Here is a 25036-nt window from a genome sequence, read left to right on the forward strand (position 1 = left end):
AAGGTGCAGGCTGAGAGAATCAATGTATAACCTTACCTTGTGCGCCCATTGGTCTTGAGTCTGACCCTTAAGTGAAGCTCCTTCTTTTCCAGTTTCACTCAAACGTATCCCTTGTTGGAACTCTGCTCGCAGCATCAAATTGTTAAAAGTACAGATTTGAGATGGCACAGGGAATTTCTTATGAACTAAACCTGTAAGTTTCTCTTTTGGTTCATCCAGGAAATCGTACTTTTCAGTGGTCTGGAATAAAACAAAATCTCTTACATTAATCATGCCCTTCATTTACTAATACCATAACACTGGTACCTTAAAGTCAAGCTATCAGTATTCTATTAATCCACGAGAGTAGAAATTGCTCTTCTTTCAAGAGCCTTGGCCAGCTACTCCATTGTACTATCACAAACTGTCTTTACACACCACTTTACAAAGGCTGCATTGTCAGAAACACAAAAAGTTAACAAAAGCACTGCATGTTCTGAACTAGAAAGATAATAGCGAAGGACAATAATTTGGAAGAGAAGTTAATTGCTGCTGAGTTTCGTTCAGTGGTCAGAATTAAACATTGCTTCTTAATTTTACAAAGGAACAACAGTAAATGTTATCACTTAGTGTCTTGTTCATGCAGCTTCGTTGAGGTTAAGGCAAATGTTCTTATTTATCTTATCTTTTCTGCCATACCAATTTCTAGTATGCAGCAAATGTATTCTATAATTAAAATTTACATTTTAGTCTAAATGTTTAAGGACAAAACTTAAGGCTATAAACTTTCTCAGCTGCACACTATACACCAGTTATATTGGCAACATTTTCTTCTGCTGGACCCATGCCGAAGAGTCACAGAGAGAAACAAAACTACACAGTGATATCAATGGGTTGCATCCCACCATCAGACTTACCATGGACTATTCTTTAGCATCTGTTTCATTCTTGGACACATGCATCTTCATCAAGGGTGGGCACCTCAGTACATCACTCCATTGCACAGCCACAGATAATCTCACGATGCTACCCTTCTTGAGCTTCCACCCTAAACATATTAAAACAACCATCCCCTATGGACAAGCATTACACATACACAGGATCTGTTCAGATACGGAGGAAGGTGACGGACACCTGAAGGTGCTCAAGGATGCCCTTATACGAACAGGGTACCATGTTCAACTCATCGAATGCCAGGTCGAACGTGCCATGGCAAGAAACTGTAATGACCTCTTCAGGAGACAGACACGTTTGCAAACGATAGAGTGCCCTTTGTTGCCCGGTACTTCCCCAGAGACGAAAAACTACGCCATGTTCTTCACAGCCTGCAACACATTATCAATGATGGTGAGCATCTCGCCAATACCTTCCCCACGCCTCCACTTCTCGCCTTTAAACAACCACCAAACCTTAAACAGACAATTGTTCACAGCAATCTGCCCGGATTTCAGGACAAGATCAATCACAACATAGCACAACCGTGCATGTGAACCAATGCAAGATGTATCAGAGTGACGACATGGATACCACCATTATCTGTGGGGACAGCACCCAATGTGCACGCGGCAGGTACTCATGTGACTCAGCCAACATTGTCTATCTCATACGCTGCTGGCATGATGCCCTGACACATGATACATTGGTGAGACGAAGCAGAAGGTACAACAATGGATGAATGGACATTGCACAACAATCACCAGGCAGGGTTGTTCACACCCAGACGGGGAACATTTCAGTGGTCAGGGACATTTGGACTTGGATATTCGGATGGACAGCTGAACAGCAGTGTTCAGAACGGGCATCAATGGAAAGTCGGGAGTATGGTGCTGGGAAAGCCCAGTAGGCCAGGCAGCATCAGAGGAGCTTGTAAATCAACATTTCAGGAAAAAGCCCTTCATCAGAAATGAGGTTGGGAGCTCTGGGGTGGAGAAATATCATTCACATAGCAAAATAAGTTGGTAGAAAAGGATTCCTTAATATGAATAATGGCGAAGTGGAAGAACATATCGAAGAACATCAAGGAGTGTTGACAAATGAGGAATTAGAAGAACTTCTGATGATTAGTAGAATTCCTGATGAAGGGTTTTTACCCGAAACATTGATTTTCCTGCTCCTCGGGTGCTGCCTAACCTGGTGTGCCTTTCCAGCGCCGCACTCTTGACTCTACTCTCCAGCACCTGCAGTCCTCACTTTCTCTCAGTTAGAAAAACTTGTCAAGTAATCAACAGAGCTGAAAATGTGTTGCTGGAAAAGCGCAGCAGGTCAGGAAGCATCCAGGGAACAGGAGAATCGACGTTTCGGGCATAAGGCCTTCTTCAGGACCATAATTCTGTGTCTTATTGTCCTGCTTCACAACCTGCTCCGCTTTTCCAGCAACACATTTTCAGCTCTGATCTCCAACATCTGCAGACCTCACTTTCTCCTCAAGTAATCAACAGAGGAAGACGAAGATGTGGAAGAAGAAACTGAAACAGAACCAGCTATTGGACACTGGAAAAATTTGGCAGTTTTTCAGTTTGCGCAGCCTTTAAAGGAAAAAGTCCTGGATTATGATCCAATGGTGGAACACAGTATTAAAGTAATCTGTACGATCACTGAAGCATTATAACCTCTCCAGCTAATGGTTGATGAGCTGAAAAGAAACACCAACATCTTATCATGATATTTTTTCCAAAAGCTTGAAAAACATACCATGTCTACTATTGACAATGAAAAACCATCAACATCGTCTGGTCCTGACATTACCCAGCCATCAACATCGTCCACTCCTGACATTACCAAGCCATGAACGTTGTCTGCAGTTTCTCCTGAAGCAGATGATCCTCCTTCTGTATCATCTTCACATCATCATATCATTGCAGCAATAACAAAGAATGGAGAAGCTGGTGAGTACCGACAATAGGCTAAGATTTTTTTTAAGGAATGCACTTAAAGCTAAACGTAAAAATGTAATGATTTGGAGGAGCCTGTGTTGGAATGCGGAAGACAGAGTTAAAAATCACGCAACACCAGGTTATAGTCCAACAGGTTTACTGCATTTGGAAGCACTAGCTTTTGAAGCGCCACTTCTTCATCAACTGGTTGTAAAGCTGGACCATAATTCTGTGTCTTATTGTCCTGCTTCACAACCATCTGATGAAGAAGCAGCGCTTCGAAAGCCAGTGCTTCCAAATAAACCTGTTGGACTATAACCTGTTGACGTGTGATTTTTGACTTTGCAAAAATGTAAGGCTGTGTTTTTTTTAAGCTGAAAATGTGTTGCTGGAAAAGCGCAGCAGGTCAGGCAGCATCCAAGGAGCAGGAGAATCACGCAACCTGACCTGCTGCCTGACCTGCTGCGCTTTTCCAGCAACACATTTTCAGCTTTGATCTCCAGCTTCTGCAGTCCTCACTTTCTCCTGTGTTTTTTTAAGAAATACAATAAAGGGTGAATGTAAAAATATAATGTAAAAATGTACAGCATTTGTACTGTGTGTGTACAAGATAAATTTCATTATTACACGGTCCCTTAGGGTTAAACTCATACGTCACAAACCCATACGTCACAAACCCAAGCACTGGTATAATAAGGTACTGTATTATGTATTTTATTATGCTTTTGTGTTGATAATGTCTAATTGTACGCAATTTCTCAGTTAGACATTAGCATAGGTATGTGTGCAAACGGAAAATGAATTGCATACAGGGTTTGCTGTCATCTGCAGGTTTGGTAGACTCAGAACGTTTCCCCCACAGATAGAGGGGGATTTCTATACTGCTCTTTTTGGCGATGGCATCGGAAACTGTCCAATTACCTTTGTTTTTGCTTCTCATTGGACCATTTGTCCATGTCCAATGACATGGCTCAGGAAGGTGACTTGGGCTTTGGCAAATGCACTTTTAGCTAGGTGTATCACCAACCTGCCTTCTGAAGTCGATCAAACAAGTCTGGTAAATGGTGCAAATTTTCCTTCCATGTGTGACTAAAAATCACCAAGTCACCTATACCATGGTGGCTCAGTGGTTAGCATTTCTGCCTCACCACGTCTAGGACAGGGGTTCAGTTCATGGCTTGAGTAACTGTGTGGTGTTTGAATATTCTCCCCATGTCTGCATAGGTTTCTTCCAGGTGCTCCAGTTTCCTCCCTCAGTCCAAAGATGTGCAGGCCAGATAAATTGGACATGCTAAATTGCCCATATTGATCAGGGGTATGTAGGCTAACCAATCTGGTATGGGCCAGGCCTGATCCCCTCAAAATATTGCAGAAAGTAGCCCATACGCTTACTTTGTTATTTGTTTTAATGCAGATCTTTCAGGAGTGATGCTGGTCAAACCACATAGTTTTAAACAAAATAGAATCTATTGGTATGATTTACGGAATGAACCCCAAACAAAAGAGTACAGAATACTGAATAATTTATCTGAAAACCTAACAAATTATCACAGCTTAATGATGCTGGTCCAATACTTGCAACAATCCCCGTAAACAGAAAATAAAATAAAAATCAAACACAGAGTCTTACAGGAGGGATGTCAGAGAGAGAGCGAAGGATCAGCGTGGACCTGTTTCTTTAGGTCCAGCAGCTTTTTCAATTGCCAGTCTGCTTTCAGTGAATAGCCAGACAGCCAAACACCAGATCAAATCAGAGTAAAGCTGAGCTGGAAGACCTGACCATTCCCCTTTCATTGTGCAAGTGTTTTTTTTTTGAAAGCCTTATGCCTGAGGCTTATATCTGTTAGCTATAATCAAATTCACCCTAAAACCCGAGCCCAGACTTTTCAGAACCTGTGTTTTTACGAACCCCTGAGAAAAAAAAAACAAAGACAGTATAATGTTGTTAAAGGAGCAGCATCTAAACACATCCAAGATACTTTTATACATAGGTTTTTAAATTAACATGTTCTGAGATCTTATGACACACATCTAGAGCAGGTAAAATATCTGGTCGAGAGGGAGGAGAACTCATCACTTTGCCACAAGAGACTTCAGCCTGTAGTTTTGTTAATAAGGTAAAATTCTTGAAAATGCTTTGAATTGCAAAATAAACATGAGATTGAGTCACAAAAGCAAATTTGTGGCAAATGATTGAAAGAATGGTAATGAGGTCAGTTTTAAGCAGTACTAAAGGAGAGAAAGCAAAGTAATTTGAGGCACAGTGATTTGGCATGGTGATTGGTAGCACAGTGAATCAGTGGTTAGCAATGCTGTCACACAGTGCCAGAGACCCAGGTTTGATTACAAACTCAGGCGACTGTCTGTGTGGAGTTTTCACATTCTGTCTGTGTCTGTGTGGGTTTCCTCTGGGTGATCTGGTATTCTACCACAACTCAAAGATGTGTAGGTCAGGTGAATTGACCATGCTAAATTGTCCATTGTGTTCAAGGATGTATAGGTTAGGTGCATTAGTGGAGGTAAATATAGGGTAGGGGAATGGGTCTGGCTGGGTTTCTCTTTGGAGGGTCAGTGTGGACTGTTTGGCCGAAGGGCCTGTTTCCATATTGTAGAGATTCTATGATTCTAGGAAGACCCAGTTTGCTTTGAATCTGTGAGAAAGTGAAGAATAAAATGCCTCATTTAACAGTAGCAGTATGCTACTACACAGACCAAAGTAAGGGTATCCTCCCTTATAATTTAATGGGATTGCAGAATGCTCTTAGGATTGTTTCAAGGAATTCCCTTGACAAAATGAGGAGATTTGACAGTCTTACAAGTCATAGATACTGGAGGGTACAAATATGACTTGCATAGCTGGAGGTCAAGGGGACATATGCACAAAATGATTTAAAAGCAAGGACAAAGTAGAAGAAGCAAGTTTGCTGAACTGCATGTTGAGTGTGGGAGTATGTCAGTGCTGGATGTAGGAATTTGCATTCATGAAGATGCTGTATCTTGAAACTTCTGCAATTCTTCAAGTGGTGACAGTGTTGGAGTACAAGGAGTATTGCATTTTATTGGCAATGGGTGAGAAGTGGTGTATATACATGTCGCTTGTGATGTACATGCACACAAACACGTCACTCAGTGATGTGTACACACATCACTCAATGATGTACATGCCACGTCATTCAGACTTAGGTACATACACACAGGCATACATACAAACACACATCACTGTGATGTACACACATGTCACTCAGTGATGTACATGTACACACAAACACACCACTCAGACTTACGTACACACACAAACTTCACTCAGTGGTGCCCATGCACCACAATCAGTAATGTATAAGTACACACATCATTCAGATTTATGTATATATACACAACTAAAACCACAAATCACTCTGATGTACACACACGTCACTCAGTGATGTACATACACAAACTTCACTCAGTGATGTACATGCACACAAACGCACACTTCAATGATGTAAGCATACACACACGTCAGTGATGTATGCATAGACACACACCACTTCGTGATATACACACAACACATACAAGCACACATCACTCTGATAAATACACATATCACTCAGTGAGGTACAGACATAAACATATGTCACTCAATGATATACACAAACAGACATATCATTCATTAATGTGTGCAAAACACACACACACACACACATTTGGGGTGGCACGCTCGCTCAGTGGTTAGCACTGCTGCCTCACAGCGCAGGGACCTTGGTTTGATTCCTGGGGGAGGAAGCTGGAAAGCTCACCTCGCTGATTTTTGCTACCTGTAGCCTGGAGGACCCCCGACCTGGGGTAAGGCAGGTGAGATCCACTCACTCCAGGAAAACCTCCAGACTATGACAGAGCTAGAGCTCCAACATAAAGAACAGGACAGAATGCTGCAGGAAACCCTCATCCACATGGAAAAGTTCCAGAAACAACTGGATGGCATCCATTCTAGTGAGAAGAGGGCCATTGGGGACTGGGAGGAAACATAAGTACACATTGGCATACTAGGAGGACAGTTTAGGGAGCTCCAAACAGCTGTGCGCATCTGATATGCATATCAGACCCTCGAAAGAAGTACAAGGACCAAACACAATTCTTAGGGAACTGGGTCACTGCCGAGCATGGGATAATGAGTCATAGAGTCACAGAGAAATACTGCACTGAAACAGACCCTTTGATCCAACTTGCCCATGCCAACCAGATATCCCAACCCAATCTATTCCCAACTACCAGCACCTGACTCATATCCCAACAAACCCTTCCTATTTATATTACCACTCAGATGCCTTTTAAATGTTGTAATTGTACTGGCCTCCACAACTTCCTCTGGCAGCTCATTCGATACATGTACCACCCTCTACGTGAAAAAGTTGTTCCTATGTGTGCCTTCAGGGACCTTCCTCTCCAGGGAGATAACGAGAGGCCCCACACTGACACACACACAACCCCCCCACCCCCCCCGATATTGATGGGAACCCCCGCTGCCGTTCACCCATCTTTCACTCCTCCTCTAATCTAAAGCCAAAACCAGAGCCCTTATATCCTGTGGTTACACAAAATCAAACAGCTGTTGGTCACACAACGTACACAACACCCAGATGGACATTTGATTCCGCCTCAGACTCAGATACATTTTTGGATGAAATCCACCGACAGCCAGTTATTCATGGATTAGATGCTGAGGAACAAAGAAAGTTAATCACCATGTGTCTTAGTCCAATCGGCCATTCAGCCATTCCCAAGGCACAACAGCTAGTGAGGGGTCCCTTGATGAGATGTAGACAGTGGTCTTCGCTGCTGTAGGGAAGGATAAGGCAGACCCCACAGAGGTGCTACACAACTGTAGAACAACAAGGGAAACACTCCATCTACTTTTCCCAAAGACTCAGGGTCAAATTTGTCTGGATTTTCCGGGACATGACCAACACCTCTCTCAGCGATGAGAAACTGGATCTGAACCCTTATCTCCTATGAGTCAGAAAGAGGGAGAGACACATTTATGGGATTTGACCACTCCAATGTCTCCTCTAACGAGGCATGTTTCCTCTGCAAAGGGAGTAAATGGCACAGCAGTCATCCAGAAAATCAGCATGGTCTAGACTTCTTCTAGCAACCCCTCCAAACTGGAGGAGCAAAGGAAGGGGCAGCAATACAGGATGGAGACCAGACAGACTCCTCTTCCATGCAACACATGGGATGATGGAACAGCTGAGGGAGGACCTAAGGCGGGCTAGCCAAGGGAAAGGCCTATCGCAGACTAGTGACAAACAGCGTGACTATTTGTTCCAGGAGAAGACCCACACCAACACCTCTCACTGACAGTTGCAGCAGCTCACCAAGGTCTGGGTTAATGACAGCTGCAAGGACACTTGCAGAGAGGCACTGGCTGCTAGGGATCCCAATTATCCCGAGTGACAAAGTTGAGGTGAGAACTTAGAAGTTGAAAATATTAGAATTATATACAAAAGCTTTGAATGTGTTCCCAAGACACCTTCCCATATGCTGAGAAAAAACAGGGGGATGTTGACAGGGACTCTCTGAAGTAAATCCATCACTTGCCCAAAGCTTATCATCAATTGATTCGGCTCCTGTCTGATCAAGCCGTGTTCCTAACTGCACCTGACCGTAAAATATCTCAGAATATCGCTGGTTATTATTGCCAGCTCCAAAAAGTAGATATCCCAACAGATAGGTGTACTCACAATGAATAATGCCTGGACACACACCCAAGGGGTATAAGGTAAATCAAACTCCCAGGGTAATCACTTTATTCCTATACATTTACGAGATGTGGGCATCATTGGCTGGTCAGTATTTATTTCCCGTCCTTAGTTGCCACTCGAGAAGGATAGAGTGACAATAAGAGTGAAGTCAGTGATGTATCCATTGGTGGGAGCCTATCTTGTTCACTGAGCCCCCTTCCCTCAGGAAATGCAGTATATTCTCCTCACTTGGACCTTCATGCGACTCCAGACCCTGTGAAATGAGGGATGGGAAATAACTGTTGACCTCGGCAGCAATGCACACATCAGTGTGTGAGAAGAACTACATTTCAATCAGTGAGTGCAATGTTATTATTTAAAGAGGACAACTCTTAAAAACAAAACTCAGCAATGCTGTAATCTATATCTCCCTAAGGAGTTTCCACACAGTATAAGGAAAGGTCTCAGGAATGCATCAGCTCAGTTTCAAACAAGAAGCTTGTCAGCTGCCTGAAGGACGGATTACCTCACCCGGAAAAATGCATCTTCCAATTGATCAGGTGCAGAAGGCGTTCTACACCATCCTTGCTTTTACCGGCATCCCTGGTATGGAATTATGACAATTGAACTTGTTTTAATCTGCTGCTGATCTGCTCTCTGGTTTTACCTTTCGAACAATATCTCCAGGTCACTGACTGGTAAGCCTTATCCAAAAACCGGAACAATGATAACAATTCACTGGGCTGAATTCTCAGTACAATTCCCCTCTGACAGAGACTCCCAACTTCCCTGGAGCTGCAGCATTTTCTGATATGTGTTCTGCCGTCTGTTCCGGTTTCATACAGTTTGAAGATAGAAGAGATTGTGTAAGTTAGTTCTGAAAGAGTAGACCTGAAATGTTTACTCTGCTTTCTCTCCCACATATGCTGTCAGTGCTGCTGAGAAATTTCTGTTTTTGTTATATAAATGAGGCCTGTTTTTGCTAAAATTTAGAAGATTAAGGGCTAATCTAACCAAAGTCCCAAAGATATTAATAGGGAAAGACAAACTTACCACTAATTATAATCTGAGGAAAGGTTCTAGTGCATTCAGGAGAGATGTTAGGTAGCACTTCTACGTAAAAAGGATGGTAGAGGTTTGGAAATCTCTTCCACACGCAGCAGCAGATACTGGATGAGTTCTTAATTTTAAATCTGAGACAATTTTGTTCTTTGTTAAGCAAAGAATTTGAGGATAATACACCTCCTTTGATTTGTAAAGTTTAATCTGTCATCCTTTTTGGAAATTCTCTCCTTGTCATTGCCTCTGGTCAGGAAATTCAGTTATTGACAGATTGCCCTCCTGATCCCTGTGCGTCGCATGTGCAGATGTGTAGAATTACAGTGTGAATATCACATTAATTCCAAAACTCACACATTGTCACTAAGGGAGCCTTGCACTCTCTGTAAGGGTGAGGCAAATGGAGTAGCTTGGTTGAAATCTTATATAACTTCTGATGACCTGTTTTTTGGTCCTGTTGTGGCTCCAATCAGGATATTGTCCAATGCCAAGAGTAGGGATAACCTGACCCAAGGGAAAGGGGAGAATTTATTTTATTGACAGTCCAATCTCCAATCCTATGACTATGTTAGGAGCAAGGTTTCTAATGGGGTTCTGCCCCCGGCAGAATTGGAGCTGATATCTTTAAGAATCTTTTACAGCTATACAAATAGTTATCTTGTAATCAAACACAATCAAAGATTTCTTTCTGCTCCCGAAGGAGGACTGTGAACTCAGACCCTATCCTCACTCCATAATCTTTGGACTGAATATGCGGGAGTATAGTCTTAAAATTCAAACTCACTCAATCCAAAAAAATTCCACAGCCACAGCGGGCAGGTCATTGGTGGTAAAATCTAATTGTTGCTCTCTGGAACAGGTGGGGGAGTTTCTGTTTAGTAATTCGCTATTTCTTTTCCGATTTGTCTTCCACAGTTAATTTGCTGGCAATTTGTATTCTTTCCCAGCGTAAGTGTGGTGTTTCCTCTTGCACGACTCGTTACCTGGTGGTTATGGCAGCTGCCGATCTGATGGTTATTTTCACTGATGTTATACTGAGGAGAATTCCCTATTTTTATTACTCACGGTCTTTTCTGGACATCACCCCTGTGTGTAGTGTTATTGGGGGTCAAACTCACTCAATCCAAAAAAATTCCACAGCCACAGCGGGCAGGTCATTGGTGGTAAAATCTAATTGTTGCTCTCTGGAACAGGTGGGGAAGTTTCTGTTTAGTAATTCGCTATTTCTTTTCCGATTTGTCTTCCACAGTTAATTTGCTGGCAATTTGTATTCTTTCCCAGCATAAGTGTGGTGTTTCCTCTTGCACGACTCGTTACCTGGTGGTTATGGCAGCTGCTGATCTGATGGTTATTTTCACTGATGTTATACTGAGGAGAATTCCCTATTTTTATTACTCACGGTCTTTTCTGGACATCACCCCTGTGTGTAGTGTTATTGGGGGTCTGTTTCGTGCAGCCAGGGACTGCTCTGTCTGGTTCACCGTCACTTTCTCCTTTGACCGATTTGTGACCATTTGTTGTCAGAAGCTGAGAACAAAATATTGCACTGAGAAAACTGCGACAGTGGTTCTAGCAACAACCTGCATCCTGTTCTGTCTGAAAAACATCCCTTTCTATCTTCAATATGAACCTTGGATGATAATCAACAATGTGTCATTCTACTGTAAAATAAAATCAAGTTACTATACTGAGACTTGGTGGGTGGGATTAGATTGGCTTGATACGGTTCTAACCCCTTTACTGCCATTTGTTTTAATTCTGTTGCTCAATACTCTGACAGTTAGATACATTTTAGTGACCAGTCAAAAACGAAAGAGGCTGAAGGGTGAGAGCAAAGGAGAAAACCGCAGAGACCCAGAGATGGAGAGCAGAAGGAAGTCTGTGATTTTGCTCTTCTCCATATGGGGAGCTTCATCCTCCTGTGGTTAATCAATGTTGTGGATTTCTTATACTATGTCATTCAAGGAATGAATATTGACGAATACCCACCTTTTCAACTTCACCTCAGTAAAGTTGGTTACATGCTGCGGAATCTAAGTTGTTGCACAAACACATTTATTTATGCAGCAACATTGTCTCGGTTCAGAGCAAAGTTTAGTAACATAGCAAAGTACCTGTTTACACGAATTCCTTGTGTTATAAATAAAAAAAACTCCTCAGTGAAGCACACGGGAGGGACTTATTGTTTGAATGATTTTTGTTTCATTAATTTGTGCAAATTGGACATCACAGACTGGGTCAGCATTTACTCCCTGTCCCTAGTTGTCCTTTGAGGAGGCGGTGATCTGCTTCCTTCTTGAATCACTGCAGTCCATGTGCTGTGCTTCATACACAACGTTGTTAGGGAAGGAGTTATTGGATTTTGATGCAGCAACACTGAAGGAGCGGTGACATATTTCCAAGTCAGGATGATGAGTAGCTTAAAGGTAAACTTGGAGGTGCTGGTGTTCTCATGTATCTGCTGACATTCTCCTTCCAGGTTGAAGTTGTGGGTTTGGAAGGTGGTGTGCAAGGTGGTAAATTTCTGCATTGCATCTTGTAGATGCCATTCACTGCTCTTCTGAGCGTCGGTGGAGGCAGGAGTGAATATTTGTGGATGTGGTGCCAGTCAAGCGTGCTATTTTGTCCTGGATGGTGTCAAGCTTCTTGAGTGTTTGTTGGAGCAATACCCACCCAGGCAAGTGGGGAGTATTCGATGGCATCCTGATAAGAATCTTTATCCCAGTGCAGGAGGAGAGTCGAACTGCGAACCTGCAGATTCCTCATCATTGCATAATCAAAAGGAATTGTCCGGGAAAGTGGAATTTCCTACTGGGTAATTCCAAATGGAATTTCCTACTGGGTAATTCCTATCAGCTTGAAACAATTTATTCATCTCCATCAAAATCAAATCCTTCAGAGGATTCTGATACAATTTCATAGAATAATTCTTCAGAAAATGCTTGACCATTAAACACATTATCTCACACCTCAGTAACAATTCAACAGACCCCATACTAATGGCAAAAGCAGCCAACTATCAGCAGTTTTGATGCAAAAAAGTGTGGCAGGCATTATATGACATTAATCAGGACCCATCCACCGAAAAACAAATCTGGCTCCTGATTTTTCAGCATCAGACAGGTGTGGAGGCTGAAAAACCTCAAGGATTCAGTCAAGTGGTAGAGAGGGAGGAAAACAGCTTACAGCACCATCCAAACTGACAGCACCATCAACATGACACAAACACATGCACAGATGCACACACAGGAACACAGACGCACACAGAGGTATACATACAAATGCACAAAATTGCAGTGTGGAAAGGTCTGCAATTGGACTGAGATTCCACGGTGAAGATGCTCATGTGGAGATATGTTGTGCTCCCCCTGCAAAGTGGAAATAATTTATCTTTGAGTAGTATTCCTGACATTATTCACAATAATCAGAGTGTTTCCAGTGCAATTATATCCAGGCAACTCTAAGTGAATCAATTTGTGAGGAGACAGCGTGAATTCTATTACACTTTCTGTTGCTTACAATGTTTTCTGATGTACTATCACAAATTCTAAGTGAGAAAGAATTCAAAAATGGTAGCAGTGAGACCAGCACCGGACATGTTCATCTCCTTCTCCTCATATTTCAAGGACAGTACCATAAGTCATCCAGTAAAACTGCTCTGCATCTCCAAAGGTATTATTTGAAGAACAAAACAAACGTGCAATATGATGGATTCACAGACTTAAATGTTTTCTCCAAAAATAAATCTGATTCTTGTGCAGTGGTGTGGAGAGTTCACTAGAGGGTGGCATTGTATCACTTTCAACACAAGATGGGCAGACAGAGAGAAAGAGAGAAACTCGAGCCTTTGATTCACCATATTTTAATTCATTTTTTCAAAATTATGTCAGGACAAAGTGAGTCCCATTGCAGGCAAGGATGGATACACACACACACACACACGTCAACATTAGCATCAACATTGTATGACCTTTAATACAAGTGGGACAGACAGAGAGAGAGGTGTTTGATCCCATTTTAATGGCTTCACCCCGAAAACAACAGAGACCCCATTGCTGAGATACAGGTAAACATAGATTCCTGCAGTAACATGAACACACACTGGACACAAGCACATAGATAAGTACAAAGACAGACACAGATACACGTAATCAAAAAAGTACTGTAATACATACACTGATATACATGAATACACACACATATACCACATATGTCATTCATACAGATGCACAGACACACCCACAGATACAGAGATAGAAACCCACACAGATTGACACAGAAAAACACGAACACACACATACTTGCAGGCACACAGACACGTACATACAGAAACAAACACACACAGGCAGAAACATTCAGACACAGATATTGTCAAGGACAGCAAAAGTGAAGCCACTAATAAAATTCCTCATTCAAAAAACTAAATGAGAAATCCGTAGATTTTTTGGAATGTGAGAGTTTACTGGAAATGAGTGCATAATTTCAACTGAAGAGCTGTGCCTTTGTTATGAAGGTGTAAAAGTGTACGGTATCTTTAAGAAAGTATCTGACAGCACCAAGTGTTCTGAACAAGATTCAATGAAACCTTTTGGTCCAAAAGCTAGAGTAGTCGTTTGGAGACAAAAACGAATGCGAATTTAGCCAATCAGTTTAAATTTTACACACAAAAAAATCAAACTCCAATCAAGTTTGAATCTAACATTTGACAATATTAAACGCCGATGACACAATCTGATGCTTGGGGATATAAATCCTGGAAAGCGTGAACAGTTGAGAAAGAACTGCCAAGCCACCAATAAATGCAGACTGCCCACAGAATAGGTCACTTAAAGGTACATTTATCTATCAACCACCTGTGAAAGAGAAATTCTAAGAAGAGTAAAATCTACAGAGGAAGATACAAATGGAAGACTCGACAGCTGCCTGGTTTAGAAGTTTGAATTTTGGTAAATCTTAATCAGAAGCTTTATTGGACTAGTATTATAAAAGGGAAAGTAACAATAGGATATTGTAACAAATGGTTATTAGTTAATTGTTTTCTGTTATACTTTCATAAATAAAGTTATTACGTTTTACGGGAACTGGTTCGTGGCCTCTCAAATTTTCGCAGATTACCGCACTGAGTAAATTGTTTTTTGTATTACAGGTTTAAATTGGCAGAGGGTTCACCCCGTGTTGGAACACCTTTAACAAATCTGTGAAGAAAACTAGGAAAAAAATGTAGTCTGGTTAGCAGAAGGCGAGGCAGCCTTTATAAGGATGAAAGCAATTTGAATGAATGAACTAGTGTTGGCCATCCCTGATTTGTCCAGACTTTTCAAAATGGCATTTGATGCTGGTAACTTGGAGTTGTGTGCTGTCTTGTTCCAGTACAATGAATAGGGTACCCATAGGGTACTTCTCTTAGAAACAATATCAGTCATAGGAAAAATACTCTCCCGGAGAAGAAGAGGCTGTGGGATTGCTGTTGGCTTTTCAATACTTTGAAGTCAACATCTGACAAGAATCAATGAAATGCAAAGTTACACTTATCAAGATCTATCAATCTTCATTGAGAAGTTTCAAATGAAGGAAGCAAGGCTAATCGAATGGAGTCGTTTGCGGCAACCATTTCATGTAAAGATTGTACATCTTGCTTGAAAACTTAACGTAATTGCTGATGTACTGTTCCAAGGGGAGAAATAATAAATGGATTGCAGTCAGTGAAGGAGCAGCACCCAGAAAGCTTGTGGTTTCAAATCAACCTGTTGGACGATAACCTACTGTTGTGCGACTTCTAACTTTGTTCACCCGAGTCCAACCCTGGCACCTTCATATCACAATGAACCAAAGACATCTCTTACACATACAATTATATTTACAGGCATTTAACGTGGATTCGATAACTGAAATTACTTCCATTTATCTTCAGAAGGCAGATGTCAGACAGTGGTCTTGCCCCACAGAGCCTTTGTAGCAGCTATTCCAAGCTTTAGTGTGTTCTTCAGCAAGTAGTCCTGGATCTTAAGACGTGTTAGTCTGCAACATGTAATCAAGGGCACCTCCTTGTTCTGGAAGACTAACCAGTTTCGGGCAAACCAAAGAGCCTCTTTTACTGAATTGATGGTCCTCCAGGCGCAATCAATGTTTGTCTTGGAGTGCGTCCTGGGGAACACAGTAGAGCACAGAGTCCTGCATCACACAACTGCTGGGAACACACCTTAGCAGACACACTGCATCTTGCCCCAGACTTCCTTTGCAAAAAAACATTCCAAAAGGAGATGTTGACAGTCTCTACTCACCTTGCAGCTACTTCCAGGGTAGAGTGTTTACTGGACAGAGTCCAACTCCAATGTTTGTTTTGTTTTCTTCATATGCTATTGTACTGCATTAAAATTCTTTATTAACTTTGGATGTATTATGAATTTTTATGAATAAAGTACACTTATGAAATAAAAAAAATCCTTCGGTATTGGACCCAAAACTGCTCACAATATTCTAAATGCCTTAAACAGCCTGAGCAGTGCATTCTGTTCTTCTATTCTAAAATTCTCAAACAAACCCTAACATTATATTTTCATTCCTAACTGCCAACTGAAGCTGCATTTTAACATAAAGACAATCCTGAACACGGACTAACAAGTCCCTTTGTGCTTCAGATTTCTGAAGCCGTTCCCCATTTAGAAAACCGTCTCCCCCTCTCTCCTAATTCCAGTGCATAACCACGCACACTTTAACACATTGTGTTCCGCCTGGCAACTGAATTGTACGAAAATCCTGAACGAGGACTTACTCTCCCCGAGTACCCGTTTTTGTGCTTCAGGTCTGGCAGTATCTGCCCAGAGAGAGATAAAGCAGAGACATCGTTTTTGGTCCGGTGGCGGCCGTCATTCGGAAGATCGCGCTTTGAGCTTAATGCAGCCACACACAATTTCTTCATCACTTTCACCGCTGTGCCTTTGGGAGGGAGTATTTTTCGTTTTGAAACATATTATTTTGTTTGGCGACACCAGAGTCGGCCCTTTTGTGCTTTTGATTCTCTCTCCTGAAAGGATTGTTTCTCTTCAAAGAGTTTTTCTTCTGAAGTAGCTGCTCGGTCTCTTGGGGCACGTGGCGGCCGTTAACCGCCAGCTCGCACGCGGCGGGGGGGGGGGGGGGGGGGGGGGGCGGGGCCTGAAGATAAAACTGTCGGAGGGAGAGCGGGCTGGGTGAACAAAGTCCCTTTTCCGAACGAAATGGTGATGGTTATTGGCGGAATGAAGGGAGAGAGGACTACGTCACTAAAGTCCTATTTCCTGAAGGTAATGATGGTGAATATGATAAATATTAGACACCAGGAGTTGGACCTTTTGTGTTTTTGTTTTCTCTCCTGAAAGGGTTGTTTCTGCTTAAAGAGCTTTATTTCTGAAGCAGTTGCCAACGGTCACTTGGGGCACGAGGCGGCCGTTAACCGTCATCTCGCGCGTGCGGCGGGCGGCAGTCCCACCCAGAAGGGAAAAGTGTCGGTGGGAGAGCGGATCGTGTCAACAAACTATCATTCCTGAAGGTAATGATGATGGATATTGGTGGATGGAGGGAAAGCGGTCTGTGTCGACGAAGTCCTGTTTCCGAAAGTAATGATGATGGTCATTGGGGGCGGGTGGGGTGGAGTGGGGAGAGGAGAGATTCCACTTTGGCCCCACCCATTTCCCTGAGCATGTCATCTTGCAGGTAACATCGAACATAGAAGAATACAGAGCAGTACAGGCCCTTTGGCCCTCGATGTTGCGCCGATCCAAGCCCACCTAACCTACACTAGCCCACTATCCTCCATATGCCTATCCAATGTCCGCTTAAATGCCCATAAAGAGGGAGAGTCCACCACTGCTACTGGCAGTGCATTCCATGAACTCACGACTCGCTGAGTAAAGAATCTACCCCTAACATCTGTCCTATACCTACCATCCCTTAATTTAAAGCTTTGCCCCCTCGTAATAGCTGACTCCATACGTGGAAAAAGGTTCTCACGGTCAACCCTATCTAAACCCCTAATCATCTTGTACACCTCTATCAAGTCACCCTTAAACCTTCTTTTCTCCAATGAAAACAACCCCAAGTGCCTCAGCCTTTCCTCATACGATCTTCCTACCATACCAGGCAACATGGTATGTAAACCTCCTCTGCACCCGTTCCAGTGACTCCACATCCTTCCTATAGTATGCGACCAAAACTGCACACAATACTCCAGGTGCGGCCGCACCAGAGTCTTATACAACTGCAACATGATCTCAGGACTCTGGAACTCAATTCCTCTACCAATAAAAGCCAGTACGCCATATGCCTTCTTCACCGCACTATTTACCTGGGTGGCAACCTTCAAAGATCTGTGTAAGTGGGGCCGGGCGGCCGTTACTGATTTTATTTGTATTTTCCCCTCTCACTTTGCCCAGAGGGTTTGTATTTAAATTAGTGGGATTCTTAATGAATGCATTCTGACTTTCCTGGATTGATTAGGCATGTTATGGTTGATAGCACCTTTTAGGAATGACCAGGAGACGCAGAGAATTCCTCAAGATAATAAGTCTTTATTTGCAAGCAAAAGCTGTAGCCATCAGAGCAACCAACCCTGAAAGCCCCCGAACAGTGAGAGTACTCTAAAGTTATGTTGTTCGAAAAGCCAGGCTCTATCCCCGCTATAGTGGCATAACCAATTGCACTGAGCCTACATTAACTAATCAGACTCTGCTACAATTGTCCTCTGGATTGCTGCAGACCCTCACATTGTGCCGTGGTCATCTTTTCTTCACCTTTTATCACTGACAGGCAGCAGTCGGTCACGGCAGACTCGAGCACGCAATCCAGACCTTGCACTTATGTAACATTCCAACATGTATTAATTTGTGGTTATATATTCATTTTTACCATAGACACTGTCCATATGGCCATTTCTACTAACTCTCAGACGTTTTACCATCCCTTTCCCACCCTTAAAACTGTAAAAGCAGTCGGCCCCCAACCTTATTATTTCTCCCTCACATGGTCCAACAAAAGTGGGAATAATTATTGTCTGTTGCCTCCAACTCTCATGACCAAACAAACTCTGTATGTACACTAAACATTCAGATTGGTGCACACAATTGAGAAATAAAACAGGAAAATCGACGTTTCGTGCTCCTCGGATGCTACCTGACCTGCTGTGCTTTTCCAGCACCACGCAGATCTAAACTCTGGTTTTCAGCATCTGCAGTCCTCACTTTTGCCCTGAGAAATAAAACAACCGGTTATACAAAATAAAGAATATTGGTTAGATACGTTTTGTTCAAAACTGAGCAGAATTTCACAAAGAAAGAGCATTAGTGTGAAAGGGTTGGAATAAAGAACGTGTTAATTTATGTAAAAAGGTAAAACTCAGGACCTCTGATTTGAGGCATGAGTTTATTTTAACCTTGAATAGACCTGACACATTAATACTCCCTCCCCTTCTCAATAGACGCTGTTGGAACTGTTCAATGTTTCCAGCAGCTTGTGTGATTATTTCAGGTTCCCAACAGGAGTAGTGTCTCAATTTTCGATCAAAAAATTGCTGTGCTGCAATTAACATTTAAGTAAGAAATGGGAAGCTGCAGAGGGGAGATCTTCCGAGATGCTCAGTTTTGTTGCCCACTTCCACGCTGCAATTCACAGAAACCATCGTCACGACAAGCGAGGAGCAATCTGGATGGTTTGTTTTATCAAATAATAAAACATCCATGTAGTTTCAGAGAAAGTAAGATGACAATGCCAGTTCACCTTATCTTCAAGTTCTTCTGTGCAAAATGGCTTTGAAAGCACAACCCTGTGATGTCTGGGAGTCAAACGCAGGTTAACTGCTTGGAAGGGAACTATGCTTACCACTACACCACCATCGCTGTGCGACTGAATGGCTCACAATTCTCAAACGCATTTAAAAAGACTGTGATCATGATTAATTGAACGGGACTAAAACAAAAACACGAATTTCTGCCGAAACTCAGCAGGCTAGTCATCATTAGCATCAGAAATCTTCAGTTCTGAAAAAGAATCATTACACCCAGAAGTTTGACTCTGGTTTCTCCCTACAGATACCAGACCTGCTGAGTTTCACCAACAATTTCTGTGTTATTTTTGAAATCTCCAGAATGGACAGTTCTTTTCTTCAAATATACCTGATGATGCATTGAGAATAGGAGTTGCAAAGACATGTTGCAGCTGTACAGGACATTGGTTAGGCCACGTTTTGAGTATTGTGTGCAATTCCAGTCTCCCTGTCAGAAGGATACTGTAAAACTTGAATAGTTTCAGAAAAGATTTACCAGGATGTTGCCAGGGTTGGAGGGTTTGAGCCAGATGGAGAGGCTGAATAGTTTGGGACTGTGGGGTGACTTTAGAAGTTTATAAAATCGTGAAGGGCATTAATAGGGTGAATAGACAAGTTGTTTTTCCTGGAGTTGGGGAATCCAGAACTAGAGGTTATAGGTTTGAGAGGAGAGGGAAAAGATTTAAGAGGGAATTTAGGGGCAACTTTTCATGCAGAGGGTAGTGTGTGTATGGAATGAGCTGCCAGAGGAAGTGGTGCAGGCTGATACAATTACAACATTTAAAGGCAACTGGATAGGTAAATGGATCGGGAGGATTTAAAAAGACATTGGCCAACGGTTGGCAAATTAACTTCGGATGTCTGGTAGGCATGGACGAGTTGGACCGAAGTTCTGTTTCCGTGCTGTACATCTCTCTGGCTCTAATAACTCGATTAACCACTAAAGGGAATACTGGGTCAGGTGATAGTCTACCTCAGAGGCAGAGTTGAAGCAGCATAGAATCGATGTGGAAACTTAATTCGGCCCAACAAGTCCACACGGATCCTCCGAACAGCATCCCGCCTCAACCCAACTCCCCCCCCCCCCCCCCCCCCCCACCCACACACACACACACACTCTAATCCTGCTTTTCCCATGTATGATCCATTTTACCTACACATCCCTGAATATTATGGGTAATTTAGTATGGCCTAGGCACCTAACCTGCACATCTTTGGACTGTGTGAGGATAACGGAGCAACCAGACGAAACTCACGAAGACACAGTGAGAATAAACTTAAACTCTACACAGTCATAAATCAGACAGGGTACTGGGTAATTGGAGAGGGAGTCCTGATGTTCAGACTGATGTGTGCATGAGGGGCCAAACAGCCTCATTTCAGTGCTGTAAAAACTCTATAACATGATGACTCCCTACCTGCAACATTTGCTTAAATTCGTTATTATTTACATTATTCTGAATGAAATGCATGGAGAGTAGTTTTTTCTGCATTCAGTGATATCTGTATATTGGTCGTTCAGCAGCATCACAAATAGCAACATTGGGGGAGTGTGGATTGAATTCCTGCCCTTTACTGATTCCATTGCAACATGACATTTTCTGAGTAATTTCATTTGGTTTAAGATGGTTCAATTTTAATACGTTGCTGTTCTTAGTGTTACGGAATTTGAACTAAGCGGTACATCTTTATTGTATGATGAAACGGAGTAGCAAGTGGGCAGATTGGAGAATGTATCCCCTCAAATTCATAGGGACAATAGTTGCCATTCCCTCTGAATTAACACAGACCATGCTGAGACAGCTGACAAGACCAGGCAGCATCTATAGAGAGAAGGGAAAGGTGTGGTAAGGAGTAACCAGGGGAGATGTGAACCCATGTGATAAAGGGTGGGGCTCTTTGGCAGAACAGAAGAAAGTTAGAAAAATATCAATTTCTGAGAAATTCAAATAAGGTGACGCAGAAGAAAGAATGGGATGGTTTGTACCAGGCTGTTAGCTGCAGATATTTAATGACAAATAGTTTCATGGAACCAAATCTAAAGGGATTTGGAATTCGACCAGAAAAAATCTAAGAGTTCAGGGAATTTAGCAGGAGTACACTAAACAGTCTATTCAAACTTTTCCGTCTTCTGGCAGTCAATTCAATCATGGATGACTTTAGATTTCAAATCCAATTTCCTGTCCACTCTTTATGTCCCCTGATTCCCTGAGGCACTGGCAAACTGGCTATACTAATCTGAAATGGAATCAGATTAGTATCATCAGGGATTGACAATATTAAAGACTCACTGGCGTAGAATGAAGTGCTGTCTGCTCATCTCTGTGCCAAACTCTGCCCCTTACTCTGAGGTTCTGTCCTTGTGATTCAGATTCCCAAAAATACCTAAAAGGGAAATCAGGAGGGCAAAACGGGGACATGACATAGCTCTGACAAATAGGGTTAGGGAGAATCCAAAGGGATTCTATAAATACATCAAGGAAAAAAAGAGTAACCAGGGAAAGAATAGGGCCCTTCAAAGATCAGAAAAGCAGCCTTTGTGTGCACCCTCAGGCGATGGGGGAGATGTTGCATCAGTGTTTACTGTGGAGAAGAACATGGAACATATAGAATGTGGGAAAATAGACTTTGATATCTTTTAAAAAGTCCATATTACAGAGGAGGAGATGCTGGATGTCATAAAACACATAAAGTTGGATAAATCCACAGGAACTGATCAGGAAACGAGGAAAGTGGTTGCTGGGCATCTTGCTGAGATATTTGAATTATCCGTAGTCACGGGTGAGGTGCCAGAAGACTGGAGGTTAGCTGGCGTGGTGCCACTATATACGAAAGGTGGTCAGAAAGAGCTTGGAAACTATAGACCATTGAGCCTGATATCAGTGTTGGGCAAGTTAGAACGTAGAGTACTACACCTTGGGCGGCACGGTGGCACAGTGGTTAGCATTGCTGCCTCACAGCGCCAGAGACCCGGGTTCAATTCCCGCCTCAGGCGACTGACTGTGTGGAGTTTGCATGTTCTCCCCATGTCTGCGTGGGTTTCCTCCGGGTGCTCCGGTTTCCTCCCACAGTCCAAAGATGTGCAGGTCAGGTGAATTGGCCATACTAAATGCCTGTAGTGTTAGGTAAGGGGTAAATGTAAATGTAGGGGTAGGGGTATGGGTGGGTTGCGCTTCGGCGAGTCGGTGTGGACTTGTTGGGCCGAAGAGCCTGTTTCCACACTGTAATGTAATCCAATCTAAATCTAATCTACAGGCCCTTTGACCCTCGATATTGCGCCACCCTGTTATACTAATCTGAAGCCCATCCCACCTACACTATTCCATGTACGTCCATATGCCTGCCAATGACAACTTAAATGCACTTAAACTTGGCGAATCTATTACCGCTGCAGACAAAGCATTCCATATCCTTACTACTCTGAGTAAAGAAACTACCTCTGACATCTGTTTTATACCTATCTCCCCTCACTTTAAAGTTGTGTCCCCTCGTGTTTGCTGTCAAAATACTTGGAAAAAGGCTCTCCCTGTCAACCCTATCTAACCCTCTGATGATCTTGTATGTCTCTATTAAGTTACCTCTCAACCTTCTTCTCTGTCATGAGAACAGCCTCAGCCTTTCCTCGTAAGACATTCCTTCCATACCAGGCAACATCCTAGTAAATCTTCTCTGCACCCTTTCCAAAGCTTCTACGTCCTTCTTATAATGCGGTGACCAGAACTGTACACAATACTCCAGGTGTGGCCGTACCAGAGCTTTGTACATAACCTCCTGGTCCAGGAACTCTATCCCTCTATTAATAAAGGCCAAAACACTGTATGCCTTCTTAACAATGCTGTCAATCTGGGTGGCAACTTTCAGGGATCTGTGTACATGGACACCGAGAACTCACTGCTCATCTGCACTCCCAAGAATCTTATCATTAGCCAAGTACTTTGCATTTCGACTACTCCGTTCAAAGCATATCACCTCACACTTGTCCACATTAAACTCCAATTGCCAGTTTGCTGTCTGCCAGAAGATTCCTGTGACCCTGAAATCCTGTCCCTGTCCTTCCTACTCTCATCCTCCTGTGCATTGCAACAACACCTCCGGTTCCCATCCACCAGCTGAGCTAGTTTAAACCCACCCGAACAGCACCAGCAAATTTCCCACCCAGAATATTTGTACCCCTCTGGTTCAAGTGAAGACCGTCCTGTTTGTACAAGTCCCACATTCCCCAGAATGAGCCCCAATTATCCAAAAACCTGAAACCCTCCCTCATGCACCATCCTTGCAGCCATGTGTTCTGCTGATATCTCTCCGTATACCTTGCCTCGCTATCACGTGGCAAGGGTAATAAACCAGAGATAACAACTCTGTTTGTTGTAGTTCTCAGCTTCCACTCTAGCTCCCTGAAATCCTGCCTTACATTCCTAGCCCTCTTTTTACCTCTGTCGCCGGTACCTACATGGACAATGACTTGAGGTTGGTCACTGTCTCCCTTCAGGACCCCAGAGATACAATCCGAGACATCACGGACCCTGGCACCTGGGAGGCAACACACCAACCACGAGTCTCGTTCGTTCCCAACAAACCTTCTATCTGAGCCTCTAACTATTGAGTCCCAATGACTAACACTCTCCTCCTTTCCCTCCTTCCCTTCTGTGCAATAGGGACTGGCTCTTTGCCAGAGTCCTGGGCCACATTGCTTGGCCGGTAAGTCGTCCCCCTCAACAGTATCCAAAACGGTATACATGTTTTTCAGGGGAACGACCACAGGGGATCCCTCCACTGACTTTTTTTTCCCCTTTCGAACAGTCACCTAGCTTTCTTCTTCACTCGGAGTAACTACTACCCTGTAACTTCTATCTATCACAGCCTCTGCCTCCTGAATGATCTGATGTTCATCCAGCTCCCGCTCCAGTTCCCTAACAAGGTCTTGGAGGAGCGAGAGTTGGGTACACATCCTGCAGATGTACTTGGATGGGACACTAATGGCTCTCCCTGCACTGCCATTCCTGCTAGTCCCCTAGTCACAAAGTAAAAAAGAGATGCTTAGCTGATATGTCCCTGGTCTTTAAGGTTAGAGGAGGTGGTTGCATGGGAGGCCCTACAAAGATAGGGTCTCGGGTTGAGAATACACTGACTTATCTAGCAGGACGGAAATAAAAATAAGAAATTCCTCCTTTCCCAGAAACCTCTGCTTTCTGACTTCAAATTTAAAAGCACAAATCAATGACTCACCGCGCCGGGCAGGCACCTGGTGCCAGCTCTCTCCCTTCGAGTTGCTGCTGCCGCTAAAAAAACCGAGAAAAAAAAAAATCAGATTGGTGTGACTCTTGTGTTATAATCTCAATCTGAAAGTATTAGATGTTCTGCTATGCTATAGTTGTTACTAGCTGGTGAAATGATAGACAAAATTATCGATTTCATTGAATTAAGTCAAATTAAATGGTAGGTAAGAATTCCAGAAACAGAAGTAAGTTTGACAGTTGGGAAGAATACTGTGTTACTGAACTGTCTCAAGTTCTGGAATCCATCTCTAAATCCTTCCGAATAAAGAGCTCCTTCTCCTGTTTAAAATGCTCCTTAAAATCTCCCTAATGCATAAGTTATTGTCATCTTACATA

General features: G+C 42.9%; 1 protein-coding gene across 1 annotated transcript in view; it reads right to left on the bottom strand.

The window, feature by feature from the left end:
• Positions 1 to 18179: 18179 nt before the first annotated feature.
• LOC148136016 (uncharacterized) overlaps positions 18180 to 25036 on the bottom strand; it is a 62196-nt gene continuing 55339 nt past the window's right edge. The window contains exons 2-3 of the mRNA XM_087984101.1: positions 24651 to 24703; positions 18180 to 18850 (exon numbers count right to left, since the gene is read on the bottom strand). Coding sequence (XP_087840227.1) covers positions 18772 to 18850; positions 24651 to 24703 — 132 coding nt within the window. The 3' untranslated portion in view covers positions 18180 to 18771. The remainder of the gene's footprint in view (positions 18851 to 24650; positions 24704 to 25036) is intronic.

Source organism: Chiloscyllium plagiosum, unplaced genomic scaffold (assembly GCF_037043375.1).
Source record: "Chiloscyllium plagiosum isolate Xiang-an unplaced genomic scaffold, Cpla_swu_hap1 HiC_scaffold_47, whole genome shotgun sequence".
Taxonomy (NCBI): Eukaryota; Metazoa; Chordata; class Chondrichthyes; order Orectolobiformes; family Hemiscylliidae; genus Chiloscyllium; species Chiloscyllium plagiosum.